This window comes from Muntiacus reevesi, chromosome X (genome assembly GCF_963930625.1).
Source record: "Muntiacus reevesi chromosome X, mMunRee1.1, whole genome shotgun sequence".
Classification (NCBI taxonomy): domain Eukaryota; kingdom Metazoa; phylum Chordata; class Mammalia; order Artiodactyla; family Cervidae; genus Muntiacus; species Muntiacus reevesi.
This window is the reverse complement of record NC_089271.1, coordinates 91,262,171-91,279,947: the sequence shown is the minus strand read 5'-3', so window position 1 is coordinate 91,279,947 and position 17,777 is coordinate 91,262,171. Positions and strand designations below refer to the sequence as shown.

The following is a 17,777-nucleotide window of genomic DNA, read 5'->3' as shown; positions in this document are numbered from 1 at the left end:
CAAAAATTAGAAACACTAGGTGACCTAATATCACTTTGTAAATCAGACAGTGCTTGCTAAGTTACAAGTCCTTAGGCTGTTAAGATTCAAAACATAATTTAACTATTTTTAAATTATTAAATTTAATTAAATTAGGCTACTAAGATTCAAAACATAATTTGCCTATTTTTCTGAAACTCTTCCAAAAAATTGCAGAGAAAGGAACACTTCCAAACTCATTCTACGAGGCCACAAACACCCTGATACCAAAACCAGGCAAAGACAACATGAAAAAAGAAAATTACAGGCCAATATCACTGATGAACATAGATGCAAAACTCCTTAACAAAATTCTAGCAAACAGAATTCAACAGCACATTAAAAAGCTCATACATCATGATCAAGTCAGGTTTATTCCAGGGATGCAAGGATTCTTCAATATACACAAATCAATCAATGTGATACACCATATTAACAAACAGAAAGATAAAAACCACATGATCATCTCAATAGATGCAGAAAGAGACTTTGACAAAATTCAGCATCCATTATGATAAAAACGCTTCAAAAAATGGGCATAAAATGAACCTACCTCAACATAGTAAAGGTCATACACAAAAAGCCCACAAAGATTATTCTCAATGGTGAAAAACTAAAAGCATTCCCTCTAAGATCAGGGACAAGATCAGGGTGTCCACTCTCACCACTATTAGTCAACATAGTTTTGGAAGTTCTAGCTATGGCAGTTAGAGAAGAAAAAGAAATAAAGGGAATCCAGATTGGAAAAGAAGTAAAACTCACCGTTTGCAGATGACATGATACTATACATAGAAAACACAAAAGAGACTATCAGAAAATTACTAGAGCTAATCAGTGAGTATAGCAAAGTCATGGGATACAAGGTTAATACACAGAAATCACTTGCACTCCTATATACTAACAATGAAAACTCAGAGAAATTAAGGAATCAATTCCATTCACCATTGCAACAAAAAGAATTAAATGTCTAGGAATAAATCTACCAAAGGAGACAAAAGACCTGTATATGGAAAACTATAAGACACCGATCAAAGAAAAAAAATTACATAAACAGATGGAGAGATACTCCCTGTTCCTGGGTAGGAAGAAACAATATTGTGAAAATGACTAAACTACCAAATGCAATCTGCAAATTCAATGTGAATCCTATCAAATTACCAATGGCATTTTTAACAGAACTAGAACAAAAAATTTCACAATTCATATGGAAACACAAAAGACGCCGAATAGCCAAAGCAGTCTTGAGAAAGAAGAATGGAGCTGGACTTCAGGTTATACCACAAGGCTACAGTCATCAAGACAGTATGGTACTGGCACAAAAACAGAAATACAGAGAGGAGCCAAGATGGTGGAGGAGTTAGGACGGGGAGACCACTTTCTCTCCTAGAAATTCATCAAAAGAATAACTGAACGCAGAGCAAACTTCACAAAACAACTTCTGATCGCTAGCTGAGGTCATCAGGCACCCAGAAAAGCAGCCCATTGTCTTCGAAAGGAGGTAGGACAAAATATAAAAGATAAAAAGTGAGACATAAGAGCTAAGGACGGAGATCCGTCCCGGGAAGGGACTTAATAGAGGACGTTCCCAGACACCGGGAAACCCTCGCACTGGCGGGCCTGGGAGAAGTGTTTGAATCTCGGAGTTTGAATCTGACTGGGAGGGAAACAATAAATAAAACCCACAGATTACAAGCCTAAAAGCAACTCCCAGCAGAAAAGTACCCCAGACGCCCGCATCCGCAACCAGCAAGTGGGGGCGGAACGGAGAGGAGCGGGCGGCATTACTTGGGGCAGGGTCCGGGCCTGAGTGCCCTGAGGACAATCGGAGGGAGCTTTTGTGAGTTCCCAGCTTGAACTGTGGGAGAGCAAAAGAGAGAGAAAATTAACCGGCCCGAACACACTGCTGGCTGTTCGCAGAACAAAGGGACCGAGATTCTGGGCGGCCGAAGTCCGCCGGGAGGGTCGCGGCGAGACACAGGGCGCAGGCACCCGACTGGCGCGGGCGGGGACTGGGGCTGGGGTCACGGAGGGCAGAAGGCGCACGCACCGGACTGGCGCCGGCGGAATCTGAGACTGGGACCACGGAAGGGAGTGGGCGCCCGCACCCCGGGAGAGTGCGACCGCCAAGTCCCTGGCTGCCTTGACCTTTCTGACAGAGAAGGCACAAAGAGCAGGCGCAGCTTTCTATTCTGACCTTCTGCGGAACACCCGAGGGCTGGAACCGCGCATAGCGCGGGCGCGCTCCATATAGAGCAGCCGGAGCCTGAGCAGCGCCGGCCCCGCCCCGCAGCGCCAGCCCCGCCCTGCAGCTCCAGCCCCACCCTGCAACACGATGGAACTAGCTACCTGAATAAGAGTCCACCTCCGCCCGCCTATGTCAGGGCGGAAATGAGGCCCTGAAGAGACCGGCAAACAGAAGCCAATTAAACAAAGGGAACCGCTTCAGAAGGAACTGGTGTAACAGATTAAAATCCCTGTAGGAAACACTGACCACACCGCAAGGGGCCCGAGAAGTGTAAGCTGGAACGAGGAGCTATCTGAAACTGAGCCGAACCCACACTGACCGCAACAGCTCCAGAGAAATTCCTAGATATATTTTTACTTTTTTTTTTTAAGTAAGGAAAAAAAAAAATTTTTTTTATTTTTTTCTTTTTTATTTTTTCTCTTTTATTTTCCTTTAAAATTCCCTATTACTCCCCCATTACTCCTTAACTTTCATTTTCATAAATTCTTACGATTTTTAATTAGGGGAAAAAATTTTTTTTCCTCTTTTTTTTCTCTTCTTTTTCTTTTTTTTTCCCCTTCTTCTCTTCTATTTTCTATTTTTCTTTTTCTCTTATTTCTTTTAAAGTCCTCTAGTACTCCTCTACTGCTCCTTAATTATTCATTTTCAATACACTATAACCTTACAAAGAGGAAGGGAAAAAAAAGAAGAGAAGCCCTATTTTTAAACCAAACCTCATATATATTTCTAAAATTTTTTTGGGGGGGTGTTTTTGTTTTTGTTTTTGTTTTTAATATAGTATTTTTAAGAGTCTAACCTCTACTCTAGATTTTTAATTTTTGTTCTTCAGTATATGATATAAACTGTGAACATTTAAGAATCCAATATTCAGTTTCCATTTTTATTCAGGAGTGTGTTGATTATTCTCTCCCAATCTTGACTCTCTGTTTTCTACCTCAGAACACCTCTATTTCCTCCTTTCCCCTTCTCTTCCCAATCCAATTCTGTGAATCTTTGTGGGTGTCTGGGCTACGGAGAACACTCTAGGAACAGACGACTGCGTAGATCTGTCTCTCTCCTCTTGAGTCCCCCTTTTTCTCCTCCTGCTCATCTCTATTTCCCTCCTCCCTGTCCTCTTCTTCATGTAACTCTGTGAACCTCTCTGGGAGTCCCTAACTCCCAGAGAATCTTTTCACCATTAACCTAGAAGTTTTATTATCAGTGCTGTATAGTTGGAGAAGTCCTGAGACTACAGGAAGAATAAAACTGAAATCCAGAGGCAGGAGATTTAAGCCCAAAACCTGAGAACACCAGAAAACTCCTGACTACATGGAACTTTAAGTAATAAGAGACCGTCCAAAAGCCTCCATACCTACACTGAAACCAACCACCACCCAAGAGCCAACAAGTTTTAGAGCAAGACATACCACACAAATTCCCCAGCAACGCAGGAACATAGCCCTGAAAGTCAACATACAGACTGCCCAAAGTCACACCTAACACATAGACCCATCTCAAAACTCATTATTGGGCACTCCATTGCTCTTCAAAGAGAAGAAATCAAGTTCCACGCTCCAGAACACTGACACAAGCTTCCTTAACTAGGGAACCTTGACAAGCCAACCATCCAACCCCACCCACCGGGTAAGAACTCCACAATAAAAAGGAACCACAGACCTCCAGAATACAGAAAGCCCATTCCAGACACAGCAATCTAAACAAGATGAAAAGGCAGAGAAATACCCAACAGGTAAAGGAACATGACAAGTGCCCACCAAGAAATACATACCAATGGAACAAGATAGAGAACCCAGAGATAAACCCACACACCTATGGGTACCTGATTTTTGACAAAGGAGGTAAGAATATACAATGTGGCAAAGACAGCCTCTTCAATAAGTGGTGCTGGGAAAACTGTACAGCCACGTGCAAAAGAATGAAATTAGATCACTACCTAACACCATACACAAAGATAAATTCAAAATGGATTAAAGACCTAAATGTAAGACCAGAAACTATTAAAACTCTTAGAGGAGAATATAGGCAGAACACTCGATGACAGAAATCAAAGCAAGATCTTCTATGACCTGCCTCCTAGAGTAATGGGAATAAAAACAAAAATAAACAAGTGGGACCTAATTAAACTTAAAAGCTTTTGCATAGCAAAGGAAACTACAAACAAGGTGAAAAGACAACCCTTAGAATGGGAGAAAATAATAGCAAATGAAACAACTGACAAAGGATTCATTTCCAAAATATACAAGCAGCTCATACAACTCAATGCCAGAAAAGCAAGCAACCCAATCAAAAAGTGGGAAAGGAACATGAAAAGACATTTCTCCTAAGAAGACATACAGATGGCTAACAAGCACATGAAAAGATGCTCAACATCACTCATTATTAGAGAAATGCAAATCAAAACTACAATGAGATACCACCTCACATCAGTCAGAATGGCCACCATCAAAAAGTCTACAAACAATAAATGCTGGAGAGGGTGTGGAGAAAAGGGAACACTCTTGCATTACTGGTAGGAATGTAAATTGATACAGCCACTATGGAAGACAGTATGGAGATTCCTTAAAAAGTTAGGAATAAAACCACCATATGACCCAGCAATCCCACTCTGAGGCATATAACCTGAGGAAACCAAAACTGAAAAAGACATATGTATCCCAATGTTCACTACAGCACTATTTACAATAGCTAGAACATGGAAACAACCTAGATGTCCATCAACAGATGAATGGATAAAGAAGCAGTGGTACATATATACAATGGAATACTACTCAGCCATAAAAAGGAATGCATCTGAACCAGTTCCAATGAGGTGGAGGAACCTAGAGCCTATTATACAGAGTGAAGTAAATCAGAAAGAGAAATATAAATACTGTATACTGACACATATATATGGAATCTAAAGCAACAGCACTAGTGAATTTATTCTCAGGGCAGCAATGGAAGAACAGATATAGAGAACAGATCTATGGACATGGGGGGAGGAGAGGAGGAAGAAGGGGAGATATATGGAGAAAGTAACATAGAAATTTACAGTACCATATGTAAAATGCTTCTTGGGGTGTAAAATGTTTCTTCAGGTGTTTCTTGGAACTCCCTTCCAGACGAGCTGCTCTTAGGAATCTTTTCCTGTCTGTGCCTCCCTGAACTCCTGAAAGTTTCCAGTGTTTGTAAGAGATGGTATCATCTAGCATTTGATGAGTCTCTCTGGCAGAATGTAGACCTCGCAGGCAGAAACCTCTACCCAGACGTGGTTGGTCGGCTCTTGTCCCCAGGGGTGGTTGCCTTCTGCTGCCCGTGGTCATTTATGGACCAATCGTTAATTGAACATTTCAGCCCTTTTCATTTACAGCACCTGAACCTGTCGAACTCTGTGATTGCTGTGTCTATCCTGCAGAGTCTTCTGTCTCACTGCTCCAAGTTGCAGAATCTCAGCCTGGAAGGCCTCCAACTTTCAGATCCCATTGTCGATAATCTTGCTCTGAACACAAATTTACTGCGACTAAACCTTTCTGGGTGTTCTGGATTCTCTGAATCTGCCCTGAAGACTTTGCTGAGCAGCTGTTACAGACTGGATGAGCTGAGCCTTTCTTGGTGCTATGATTTCACTGAAAAGCATGTACAGGTGGCTGTTGCACATGTGTCAGAGACCATCACCCAGCTAAATCTCAGTGGGTACCAAAAGAATCTGGAGAGAACAGATGTCTCTACCTTAGTTGGAAGATGTCCCAATCTTGTCCACCTAGACTTAAGTGATAGTGTCATGCTGAAAAATGACTGCTTTCCAGAATTTTAACAACTCAACTACCTCCAACACCTATCACTCAGTCGGTGCTATGATGTAATACCTGAAACTTTACTTGAACTTGGAGAAATTACCACATCAAAAACACTACAAGTCTTTGGAATGGTGCCAGACTGTACCCTTCAACTGTTAAAGGAAGCCCTCCCTCAGCTACAGATTAATTGCTCCCATTTCACCACCATCGCCAGGCTGACGATTGTCAACAAGAAGAACCAAGAGATATGGGGCATCAAATGACGACTGTCACTGGAGAAGCCCAGTTGTCTATGAAGCCTCTATCACAAGATGGTGTCTCCTCTTTTCTTTGAACAGGGAAAGTAAGCAGGAAGCCCAATTGTGGAGAGCTCTGCTATTTTTATTCTTGGTTTTTCTGTTGCCTTCCTTCTACAGATATATTAGAGAACCATTGGAGAGAGAAAACTATTAAGTGTTGCTTTTTAGAAATGACTATGAAAGCTTTTATCACTGCTATACCCTTAAGAGCCTAAGCTCTATGCTTCTTGAAATTTTAGGAAGAGTGAGCCTATAATTTCAAGATACCTTAAATAGCAAAATTTGAACCACATCTTCCAAGTGCCATTCTTCATAAATCTATTTAGAATCAAGCTTAAAAATCACCACCAGCAAATCATTTTCATAGCCTATATGGCAACTGAACTTTCTATTTAATTTTTCAGCACTGCTTTATTATAAGACACAGGTTGCAAAAAAAAATAAGCTATTTGTATTGTAAGCTGAAAAGAATGAGAATCATAGAGTAGCTTTGCAGCAATCTCTTCTGAGGATAGCAAGAAAAACAGACATTTCAACTGTGCCTTTAGATTCACAATCAGGTTGATGGAAACAAATAGCCCCAGGTCATTCACCTTTAAACCTAAATAAAGAAACAAGCAATCGGCCAACCAGAGGCATAGAATTGGTATAGAATTTAAAGACTCAAGAGACAGATTTCTATAACAGGTTAAGCTGGGGTATCCTCTAGTGCACATCAATGAAGTCTCCTTTATGTACAGTTGGGAAGGTGCCCTGGAGGAGGAAATGGCAACCCACTCCAGTATTTCTGCCTAGAGAATCCCATGGACAGAGGAGCCTGGTGGGCTACAGTCCATGGGGTCGCAAAAACACTTAATACTTAAGTACTTAATACTTAAGGCAAAAACACTTAATACTAATACTATGTAAAATAGATAGCCAATGGGAATTTGCTGTATGACTCAGGGAACTCAAATAGGGGCTTTCACAGGCTGAAGGGTAGGATAGGCAGGGAGATGGGAGGGAGGCCTTGGAGGGAGGGAACATGGGTGTACCTATGGCTGATTCTTGTTGATGTATGATAGAAAACCACAAAATTCTGTAAAGCAATTACACTTCAATTAAAAATTTTAAAAAAACTGTTGGGCACATATCCAAGAACAACTCCAGAGTTGAAGAAATCATGACTAGAGAATGTCAGAGAAATATCCAGTTTGTTACAGTACATACTGGATCATTAGGGGGTTCTGGAACTTTCTGCCTCCATACTACACAGCACAATTATAGGTATTCAGTTTCTTCTTTGAAGTTCTCCTTTCCCATAGGGTCTTTACTACAATCACCTCTCCTTCCACAGGTGAGAGGTAATTGGGGGTATTGCTCTTAAGGGTAACCACACTTTTAAAGGTTGTTCTAACAGATCACCAGCCCAGGTGGGATGCATGAGTCAAGTGCTTGGGCCTGGTGCACTGGGAAGACCCAGAGGAATCCGGAGGAGAGGGAGGGGGGAGGGGGGATCGGGATGGGGAATACGTGTAACTCTATGGCTGATTCATGTCAATGTATGACAAAACCCACACAAAAAAATAAATAAAGGCTGTTCTAGCCTAGAAAACCCAAAGGAATGAAGCTCTACTGAGATCACACAGCCATTCTGCAATCACTTCATAGCTTACTCTGCTTTTTGAAAAAGTTAGACTTGTTTCTGGAGAAGGCAATGGCACCCTACTCCAGAACTCTTGCCTGGAAAATCCCATGGACGGAGGAGCCTGGTAGGCTGCAGTCCATGGGGTCGAGAAGAGTCAGACACGACTGAGCAACTTCACTTTCACTTTTCACTTTCATGCATTGGAGAAGGAAATGGCAACCCACTCCAGTGTTCTTGCCTGGAGAATCCCAGGGACAGAGGAGCCTGGTGGGCAGCCATCTCTGGGGTCGCACAGCGTCGGACACGACTGACTCGACTTAGCAGCAGCAGCAGACTTGTTTCTAATTCTAATCCACGGCTACCTCATGAATGCAGAACACATCTAGTAAAATCTCTGGGCAAATACAGATACCCAAGTCAATGTGAAATTATGACCACATACAGAGAAAAGCTCAATTGTCACCCCAGAACCAGATGGAGGAGACAGGCTATAAACTAGGATCAAGGGAGCCGTGACAAGCTGACAGCAAAAGGAAGGAATAGTTCAGATCCACAGCCAAAGAATGGTCACAACCAGGCAAATGTGCATGACAGCCAGTGAACCTGAAAACTAAGGTGATAAATCTGCCTTGGAAAGGAGGCCCACTTATTCTTCCTGCTCAAGATCCAAAGGTTGGTTTCCTCAGTAATATTTTCAGGGTCTGTGATGTCACAATATGGCAAACCTGTAAGTTACTGACACTTCAGCCTTAACAAAGAGCCAACAGGCTTCTAAGAGGCTGCTTATGGAGTGAAGAGAAGCTCCAGTTCACAGTGCAGGGTGTGGGGGAACAGATCCACAGGCATAGCTTGTCTCAGGATGAAAGTCTTGCCGAGGAGCTTCTTAGTGGAGTTTGGAGGACAGCACAACCTGTAGAAAACAATCCTAGTATCAGTTTAATAAACAAAGGAAAAACTACAGGAATCTAATTCCTTATAATTTAAGCCCTTGCTCTGTGTTCCCACAGCCTCGTGTTTCTCTCTATAATAGCACTTATCATATTTAATGTAACTACCTGTTTGTTTTTTTTTAAACCATCTTCCTCACGGGAGTATATAATCTTTTTAAGGGTAGAAATGAGGCCAAAACTGCTTATTATTCATCTCTGTGTTCTTGGTGTGTGACACAAAGTAGGGGTTCAATGGTAAATGGAGCATCACATATTTTTGTATAATCTGCAAACACTAGATAATTAATATATATTACTGACTTACTCTATTGAAAATTTAGAACAAAAATTCACCTATAAGCTCACCATTCAGTGAAGAATAACTGCTGCTAACTTTTTAGGATATATCTTCCCAAGTATGTACATTTAAATTGGTGTCTTAAAGTGGAATCACACTGTACATATTATACATATTGCTTTACCACAATTTCTTCAAGTAATAATGTATCATGAGCATATCTCCACTATATTATAGGTAGTTACCTCTTATATATTGGCTATATGGTATTTCATTAAATAAATGTAATGTAACTTATTTATCTAATTCCTTGCCACTGGAAATATAAGTTGTTTCTAACCTTTTGCTATTTCAAAAAGTCTCTTCATCAATACTCTGACAGTAAAATTTTTGCATACATTTTTAGTTATGTAGTAGAACTGCTCAGTTGAAGAGTCTGTATGTTTTTAAGGTCCTAAGACATGTATGACTAAACAGTTGTTTAAAAATGTGATATTAGACTTCCCTGGTGGTTCAGTGGTTAAGAATCTGCCTGTCAATGCAGGAGACATGGATTCGATCCCTGGTCTGGGAAAATTTCACAGGCTCTGAAGCAACTAAGCCCACGTGCCACAACTACTGAGCCTGCAAAATGCAACTACAGAAGCCTGCACCCTAGAGCCTTGTGCTCTGCAACAAGAGAAGCCATCACAATGAGAAGCCCACACACCACAACTAGAGAGTAGCCCCTACTCGCTGCAACTAGAGAAAGCCTGCACAGCAATGAAGACAGCACAGCCAAAATCAATCAATAAATAAAAATTGTAAATGTTGTACTAATTTACACTCAAACCAACAAAGAAGAAGAGTTCTCGTTTCCCTGATTAACACTCAGTAGTTTCAAGCACTGCCCTATCAAAATAAGGGAAAAGATAAGATATGCACTATCATTCCTACACAGGAACATTTTCTATCCAATATAATAAGGGGGAAAAAAGTATTTGAAGGAAAGAGACAAAACTGTTTTTATAAGGTGATCATATGACCAGCTACCAAGAATATGCAAGAGAATCAACTGGAAAATGTATAAAGCAAAGAAAAGAATAGGTAGCTGGACCCAAAATCTCCAATAACCAGTCAGCAAATATCATGAAAAAGGTCCCTTTCATAATAGCAAGAAAAACTTTACAGTATATTAATCTTAAGAAAAAAGACCTAAATTGGAAAAAATTTCAAAAATCGCATAAGCCTACAGTAATTTAAGAGATAGGTCACATATCTGAACAGAAAAAATACTGTAAAAATTTCAATTCTCCTTAAATGAATTAATCACTTCAGTGTACTTCCAATCACAAGCCCAAGAATATTTTTGATAAGTTGATTCTAGAGCTCTGTTAGAAAATACATGAAAATGTTAACAGTATATATCCTTTAACCCAGAAATTCCACATTAGGAATTTATCTCTAATATATATATATATATATATATATATATATATATATATATATATATATATAAATAATGTATATTTGTATATATATATATATATGTATCATCACATACACTTATTCATAACATGTATACAGTCATTACACAAATACACAAAGATATATGTACAAGGACATTCACTAATATTATAATAATAATAAACTAGAAACAACCTTAAAATTAATTAGCAACAGACAAGTTAAACGACATATTTATGGAAGTTAAAACTATATAGCCTATGCTAAAAAATCAAGTAGACCTATAAGTACTGATATAGATTCTACATCATTGTAGAACAATCTCCAGTCTCTTGTTAAGTGGCAAGCATGGTGCAGAACAGTGTTTTTTAAAAAATTTTAATTGAAGTATAGCTAATTTACAATATTGTGTTAGTTTCAGGTGTATAGCAAAGTGATTCAGTTATACATATATATAATATATAATATATATATATATTCTTTTTAAATTCTTTTCCATTATAGGCTATTACAAGATAATGAATAGTTCCCTGTGCTATACAGTAGGTCATTGCTACTTACCTATTTTATATATGTGCATACTGTGTGCTAAGTTGCTTCAGTTGCATCTGACTCTTTGGGACCGCATGGACTGTAGCCTGCCAGGCTCCTCTGTCCATGGGATTCTCCAGACAAGAATAGTGGAGGGTATTGCCATTCCCTCCTCCAGGGGATCTTCCCAACCCAGGGATCGAACCCACATCTCTTCATCTCCTGCATTGGCAAGCAGGTTCCTTACCACTAGTGCCACTTGGGAAGACCCATTTTATATATAGTAGTGTATATATGTTAATTCCAAATTCCTAATTTATCTCCCCAAAGAGTTGACTCATTGGAAAAGACCCTGATGCTGGGAGGGATTGGGGGCAGGAGAAGAAGGGGATGACAGAGGATGAGATGGCTGGATGGCATCACCGACTCCATGGACATGAGTTTGAGTAAACTCCAGGAGTTGGTGATGGACAGGGAGGCCGGGTGTGCTGCGATTCATGGGGTCACAAAGAATCGGACATGACTGAGCGACTGAACTGAACTGAACCACTGCTGACCCTTTTGGTAACCATAATTTTGTTTTCTATGTCTGTGAGTCTATTTCTGTTTTGCAAATAAGTTTGTTTACATCACCTTTTTAGATTCTGCATATAAGTGATTTCGTTGGATCATAGAAAAAGCAAGAGAATTCCAGAAAAATATCTACTTCTGCTTCATTGATTTATGCCAAAACTTTTGACTGTGTGAGTGTGAAAGTCGCTCAGTCGTGTCTGACTCTTTGCAACCCCATGAACTAAACAACCCATGGAATTCTCTAAGCCAGAATACTGGAGTGGGTAGCCTTTCCCTTTTCCAGCAGATCTTCTCAACCCAGGGATCAAACCCAGGTCTTCCACATTACAGGCAGATTCTATACAAGCTGAGCCACAAGGAAAGCCCCACATTTTGACTGTGTAGATCACAACAAACTATGAAAATTCTTCAAGAGATGAGAACACCAGACCACCTGACCTGCCTCCTGAGAAACCTGTAAGCAGGTCAAGAAGCAACAGTTAAAACCAGACATGGAACAATTAACTGGTTCCAAATTGGGAAAAGGGATTATGTCAAGGCTGTGTATTGTCACCCTGCTTATTTAACTTATATGCAGAGTACATCATGAGAAACGCTGGGCTGGATGAAGCACAAGCTGGAATCCGGATTGCTGGGAGAAATACCAATAACCTCAGATACGCAGATGACGCCACCCTTATGGCAGAAAGCAAAGAACTAAAGAGCCTCTTGATGAAAGTGAAAGAGGAGAGTGAAAAAGCTGGCTTAAAACTCAACATTCAGAAAACTAAGATCATGGCATTTGGTCCCATCATTTCATGGCAAATAGATGGAGAAACAATGGAAACAGTGACAGATTTTATTTTCTTGGGCTCCAAAATCACTGCAGATGGTGATTGCAGCCATGAAAGTAAAAGATATTTGCTCCTTGGAAGAAAAGCCATGACCAACCTAAACAGCATATTAAAAAGCAGAGACATTACCTTGCCAACAAAGGTCTGACTAGTCAAAGCTATGGTTTTTCCAGTAATCATGTATGGATGTGAGAGTTGGGCTACAAAGAAAGCTGAGCACTGAAGAATTGATGCTTTTGAATTGTGGTGATGAAGAAGACTCTTGAGAGTCCCTTGGACTGCAAAGAGATCAAACCAGTCACTCCTAAAGGAAATCAATCCTGAATATTAACTGGAAGGACTGATGCTGAAGCTGAAATTCCAATACTTTGGCCACATGATGCGAAGAACTGACTCATTTGAAAAGACCCTGATGCTGGGAAAGAAAAGGCAGGAGGAGAAGGGGACAACAGAGGATGAAATGGCTGGATGGCATCACCAACTCGATGGATATAAGTTAGAGCAAGCTCCGGGAGCTGGTGATGGACAGGAAAGCCTGGTGTGCTACAGTCCATAGGGTTGCAAAGAGTTGGACACAACTGAGCAACTGAACTGACTGAAGTAAGGGATATCATATGATATTTGTCCTTCTCTGCATGACTTACTTCACTTAATATGATAATCTCTAGGTCCTTTAGAACAGTGTTTATAGTCTGTTTCTACTTGTTTAAAAAGGAGATAAAGAAGGATGTGTACACACACACACACACACACACACACACACACACAAAGAATATCTCTGGTAGGCTACACAAGAAACTAGTAAGAGTAGTGACATCTGAAGCACTAGAAGCCAGGAATAAAAAAGACTCATTAACTGCATGCACAAGCATTTTTTTTATATTGTTTGAATTTTTCTACCACATGCACATACCATCTTTTCAAAATATTTTTTTTTGCCTTTTTGACACCATGTTGCTTGTTTTACTCAGTCTGACCATTAGCAGAATCCTAGCTTACTCTAAATCATTGCATTTTTAAAATGTTTTGCAAAATATTTTCATTCTATTCAAAAGTGAAACAACATGTAAAGATATATAGTGAAGTTTCTCCCCACCTCTGACTCCCATCCCTGTAGTTTTCCTCCACAGAAAGTAACTACTATTATCAGTTTCTTTTTTCTGCCCCACTCCGGCCATGTGACATGACATTTGGAATCTTAGTCCTCTGACCAGGACCAGGGATCAAAACTGTGCCTCTTGCTGTGGAAAGGCAGACCTCTTAACCACTAGAATGCCAGGGAAGTCCTTTTCATTTTAATTTTTTTCAATTATCAGTTTCTTATAAAACTTATCAATTTCTCTATGCATATACAGCAAATACAAATCAATATTCTGTTCATCTTTTGCCCTTTTTTACAAAGATATTATGAATACCTTGCTATTTCCACTTAGTAACATATCTTATAACCAAAATCAGAAGCCACAAAAGAAAAAACAGGCTGGACACCATCATAATTAAATAATCTTGTGCTTCAAAGGATAATGTCAAGAAAGTGAACAGACAACCCACACAAATAGTAGAGAATTTTTGCAAATCATGTATCTGATAAGGAACCTGTACCTATAAGTTTAAAATAATTATTAAAACTCAATAATAAAAAGATGACCCAACTGAAAAATGGGCAGAGCATCTAAATAAACAGGTCTCCAAAGAATATATACAAATGGCCAACAAACAGGAAAAAATGCTCAACACCATTAACCACAGGGAAATGCATGGTTAACATCATTAACCATAGGGAAATGCAAGCAAAACCACAAGGAAATACCACTTCTCATCCACTGGGATGTATATAATAAAAAAGACAGACAGTAGAGTTGACAAGGATGTAGAGAAAGTGAAACATTCACATACTGCTGGTGGGAATATAAGATGGGTTAGTTGCTTTGGAAATAGTCTGGAAGTTCCACAAAAGGTTAAAATAGGTATCATATGACCCAGCAATTCTACTACTAGGTATCTTCCCAAGAGAAATGAAAACACGTCCTCACAAAAATTTGCACATGAATAGTCATGGCAATACTACTCATAATAGCCAAATGAGGAAACAACCTAAGTGCCCATCAATTCACGAGTGAATAAATAAAATGTGGTATATCTATAGAGTGGAATATTATTCAACCACAAAAAGAAATGAAGTACTGCTACATGCTACAACACAGATGAACCTTACAAATATCACACTAAGAGAAAGAAGTCAGATACAAAGGACTACATTTGCAAAGAACTTCACTTGTATGAACTGTGCAGGATAGGCAAATCCATAGAGACAAAGTAGATTAGTGATTACCTAGGGCCAGGAAGTTAGGAAAAAATGGGGTGACAGGTGAGAGCTGCAGATTTCTTTAGGAGTGATGAAAATGTTTGCAATTAGACAGTAGTGATGACTTTATAAGTCTGATAATGTACCAAACATCTTTGAATTGTATGTTTTAATTAAGGATGAATTTTGTGATATGTGAATTGTATCTCAATAAAGTTGTCAACAAAAAAATAATATACCTTACAGGTCTTTCCATATCAGTAAACAGAAAACATCTTCATTTTTTTTATAGCAGCATGGTATTTCATTGTATGGAATGTAGCATATTTAATTTAACTTAGTTCCTCACTGATGGGGCTTTTAGGCTATTTTATCATTTGTTGTTACAATACTGCAATCAATCAATCAATGTATGTCAGTATATTTGTAGGACAAAGCCTCAGGAATGGAATTACTGTGTCAAAGGGTATACATACATTTATCATCTTAATCCATATTGCTAAATTTCCCTCCATAGAGATAGTGCTAATTTACACTCTGGTAAATTTTTAGGATTTGTGTTTCCCCACAGTATTGCCAACAGTGCATTATCAAATTTATGAAATTGCCAATCTAAGATATAAAAATGGTATCTCAGGGTAGTTTTAACTTGCAATGTCATAAACACATTTGTTTTCTTTTTATATCATGCATTCATTTTCCCTTTAGGCTATTGTGTTTTTATCTATTTCCAGGAGTTCATTATAAATTAAGGAAAAAAGCCTTTGTGATATGAACTGCAAATTTTTTCAAGTTTGTATGTCTTCTCCTCTCTTTGCTTTTGATGCTTTTTATCAAGCAAGTTATTGATTTTTTTAAACTGTTTTACTGCAATATAATTCAGATACCATAAAGCACAATCCTTTATTCAGTTCAGTTTTTAGTATATTCATAGGGTTATGCATCTATCACAAAAATCAATTTTGAAATATTTTCATTAACTCCGTAGCAGTCACTCCCCATTTCTCCTCAAACCCCCGATCCTCTGCCTTTGTTGTTCAGTCACTAAGTCGTGTCTGACTCTTTGTGACCCCATGAACTGTAGCCTACCAGGCTCCTCTCTCCATGGGATTTCCCAGGCAAGAATACTGGAGTGGGCTGCCATTTCCTTCTCTAGGGGATCTTCCCGACCAAGGGATCGAACCCAAGTCTCCTGCATTAGCGGACAGATTCTTTACTGCTAAGCCACCAGAGAAGCCCCACTCTAAGGCCTAGGCAACAACAAATCTACTTTCTGTCTCTAGAGATCTGCCTAGTCTGGACATTTCCTATAAATGAAATCATATACCATGTGACCTTCTGTGCCTGGCTTCTGGATACCAGTCCCTTATTAGGTAAATGATTTTTCAAATATTTTCTCCTATTCCGTTATTCTGTGGGTTCTTTTCACTTTCTTGATGGTATCATTTGTAGCACAAAAAGTTGTGGGGATTTTTTTCCCCTTTCTTTTTTTTTTATTTTTTTTCAGTGGGTTTTGTCATACATTGATATGAATCAGCCATAGAGTTACACGTATTCCCCATCCCGATCCCCTCTCCCACCTCCCTCTCCACCTGATTCCTCTGGGTCTTCCCAGCCTACCAGGCCCGAGCACTTGACTCATGCATCCCACCTGGGCTGGTGATCTCATTTTTGTGTATTGTGTAACAAAGGAAATTATGTTTTATGTAGCCACACTTAACAACTTTTTATTTTACATGGCTTCTGAATTTTCATAGTTAGAGTTTCTACACTTCAAGATTATTTTTAAAAATTCCCTGATTTCCTAGGGTATATTTATGATTTCCTCCTTTTACACTTAAATCTTTAACTCTTCCATAATTTATCCTGGTCTGCAGCATGAGATATAGATCTAATCATTTTTTTTTTGCCTTGGCTCCACAGTTGTCAACCACCATCTAATCTATTAAGTAGTTCATTTGTTCCTCAGTGATTTGAGGTCCCATCTTCATAAACATATAGATAAACATTTTTAAACTGTATAATGAAAATAAAGGACAAGTGGAAGAGTATTCGAGAAAAGAGAAGGAAATAAGAGTGTGAAAATATATGGGCTTCATGACTTTATTTTGGGTAGAAGAAGCTCTTTAACTATTTTCTTAATTTTTTCTTGTGGGTAATGGTATGGTAAAGTTTACTATAGCTTCCAGAATTAATATTAGCCATTTGCATTCTTCTCAAAAATCTTCCATTTCACCTAGGTTTTTCAAAGTATTAGGAGGGAGTTATACAAAGTACTTCTTTAAATTTTTTGAAATGTCTTCATACCTATAGTTATACTCTTTTTTCTCATTTAAGACTATATTCCTGATTAGGTTTACTTATCTATTTCATTTTCTTCTTCCAATAATACCTCCTGGCTTATTTGTTGAAATCTATAGGTTTTTTGTTTTGGAGTTCATTAATTTCTAGAATTTTAAAACGTTATTTATTTCTTCCTTTAGTTATTTTTAGCATCACTGTTCTTTTTCTAGCTCACTAACTTGAAAGCTCAATTTATTTCCTTTTAATTCACACTTTCATCTAGGTATATCATCTTTAATTTATCTATCTGTCTATCTATCTATTTATGCCACATCATACATGTGTGGCATAAATGGGATCTTAGTTCCCCAACCAGGGACTGAAGCTGGGCCCTTGACAGTGAGAGCACACAGTCCTAATCACTGGACTGCCAAGGAATTCCCTCATTTGTACTTTATGCCTACCTATATTGTTTGAATATTACAAAGAAGTTATGTTACTTATGTAAAAAGAGAGAGAAAGAGATAGATTACAAGAAAAGAACATTTCAAAGATCAAAATAATTTACCAGGGTCAGAACTGGGAATAAAGCAGGAGGCATTCACTGTGGGTGC

The 17,777-nt window shown here is 38.9% G+C and overlaps 1 protein-coding gene and 1 pseudogene across 1 annotated transcript in view; one reads left to right on the top strand and one right to left on the bottom strand.

Annotated features, from left to right (window-relative positions):
- The first annotated feature begins 5,567 nt into the window (after positions 1-5,567).
- Positions 5,568-6,335, top strand: LOC136153773 (S-phase kinase-associated protein 2 pseudogene; annotated as a pseudogene).
- Positions 6,336-6,569: 234 nt separating this feature from the next.
- The window catches only part of TRMT2B (tRNA methyltransferase 2 homolog B), a 47,767-nt gene continuing 36,559 nt past the window's right edge, over positions 6,570-17,777 (bottom strand). Inside the window, 1 exon segment of the mRNA XM_065916799.1 lies at positions 6,570-8,875. Coding sequence (XP_065772871.1) covers positions 8,749-8,875 — 127 coding nt within the window. The 3' untranslated portion in view covers positions 6,570-8,748.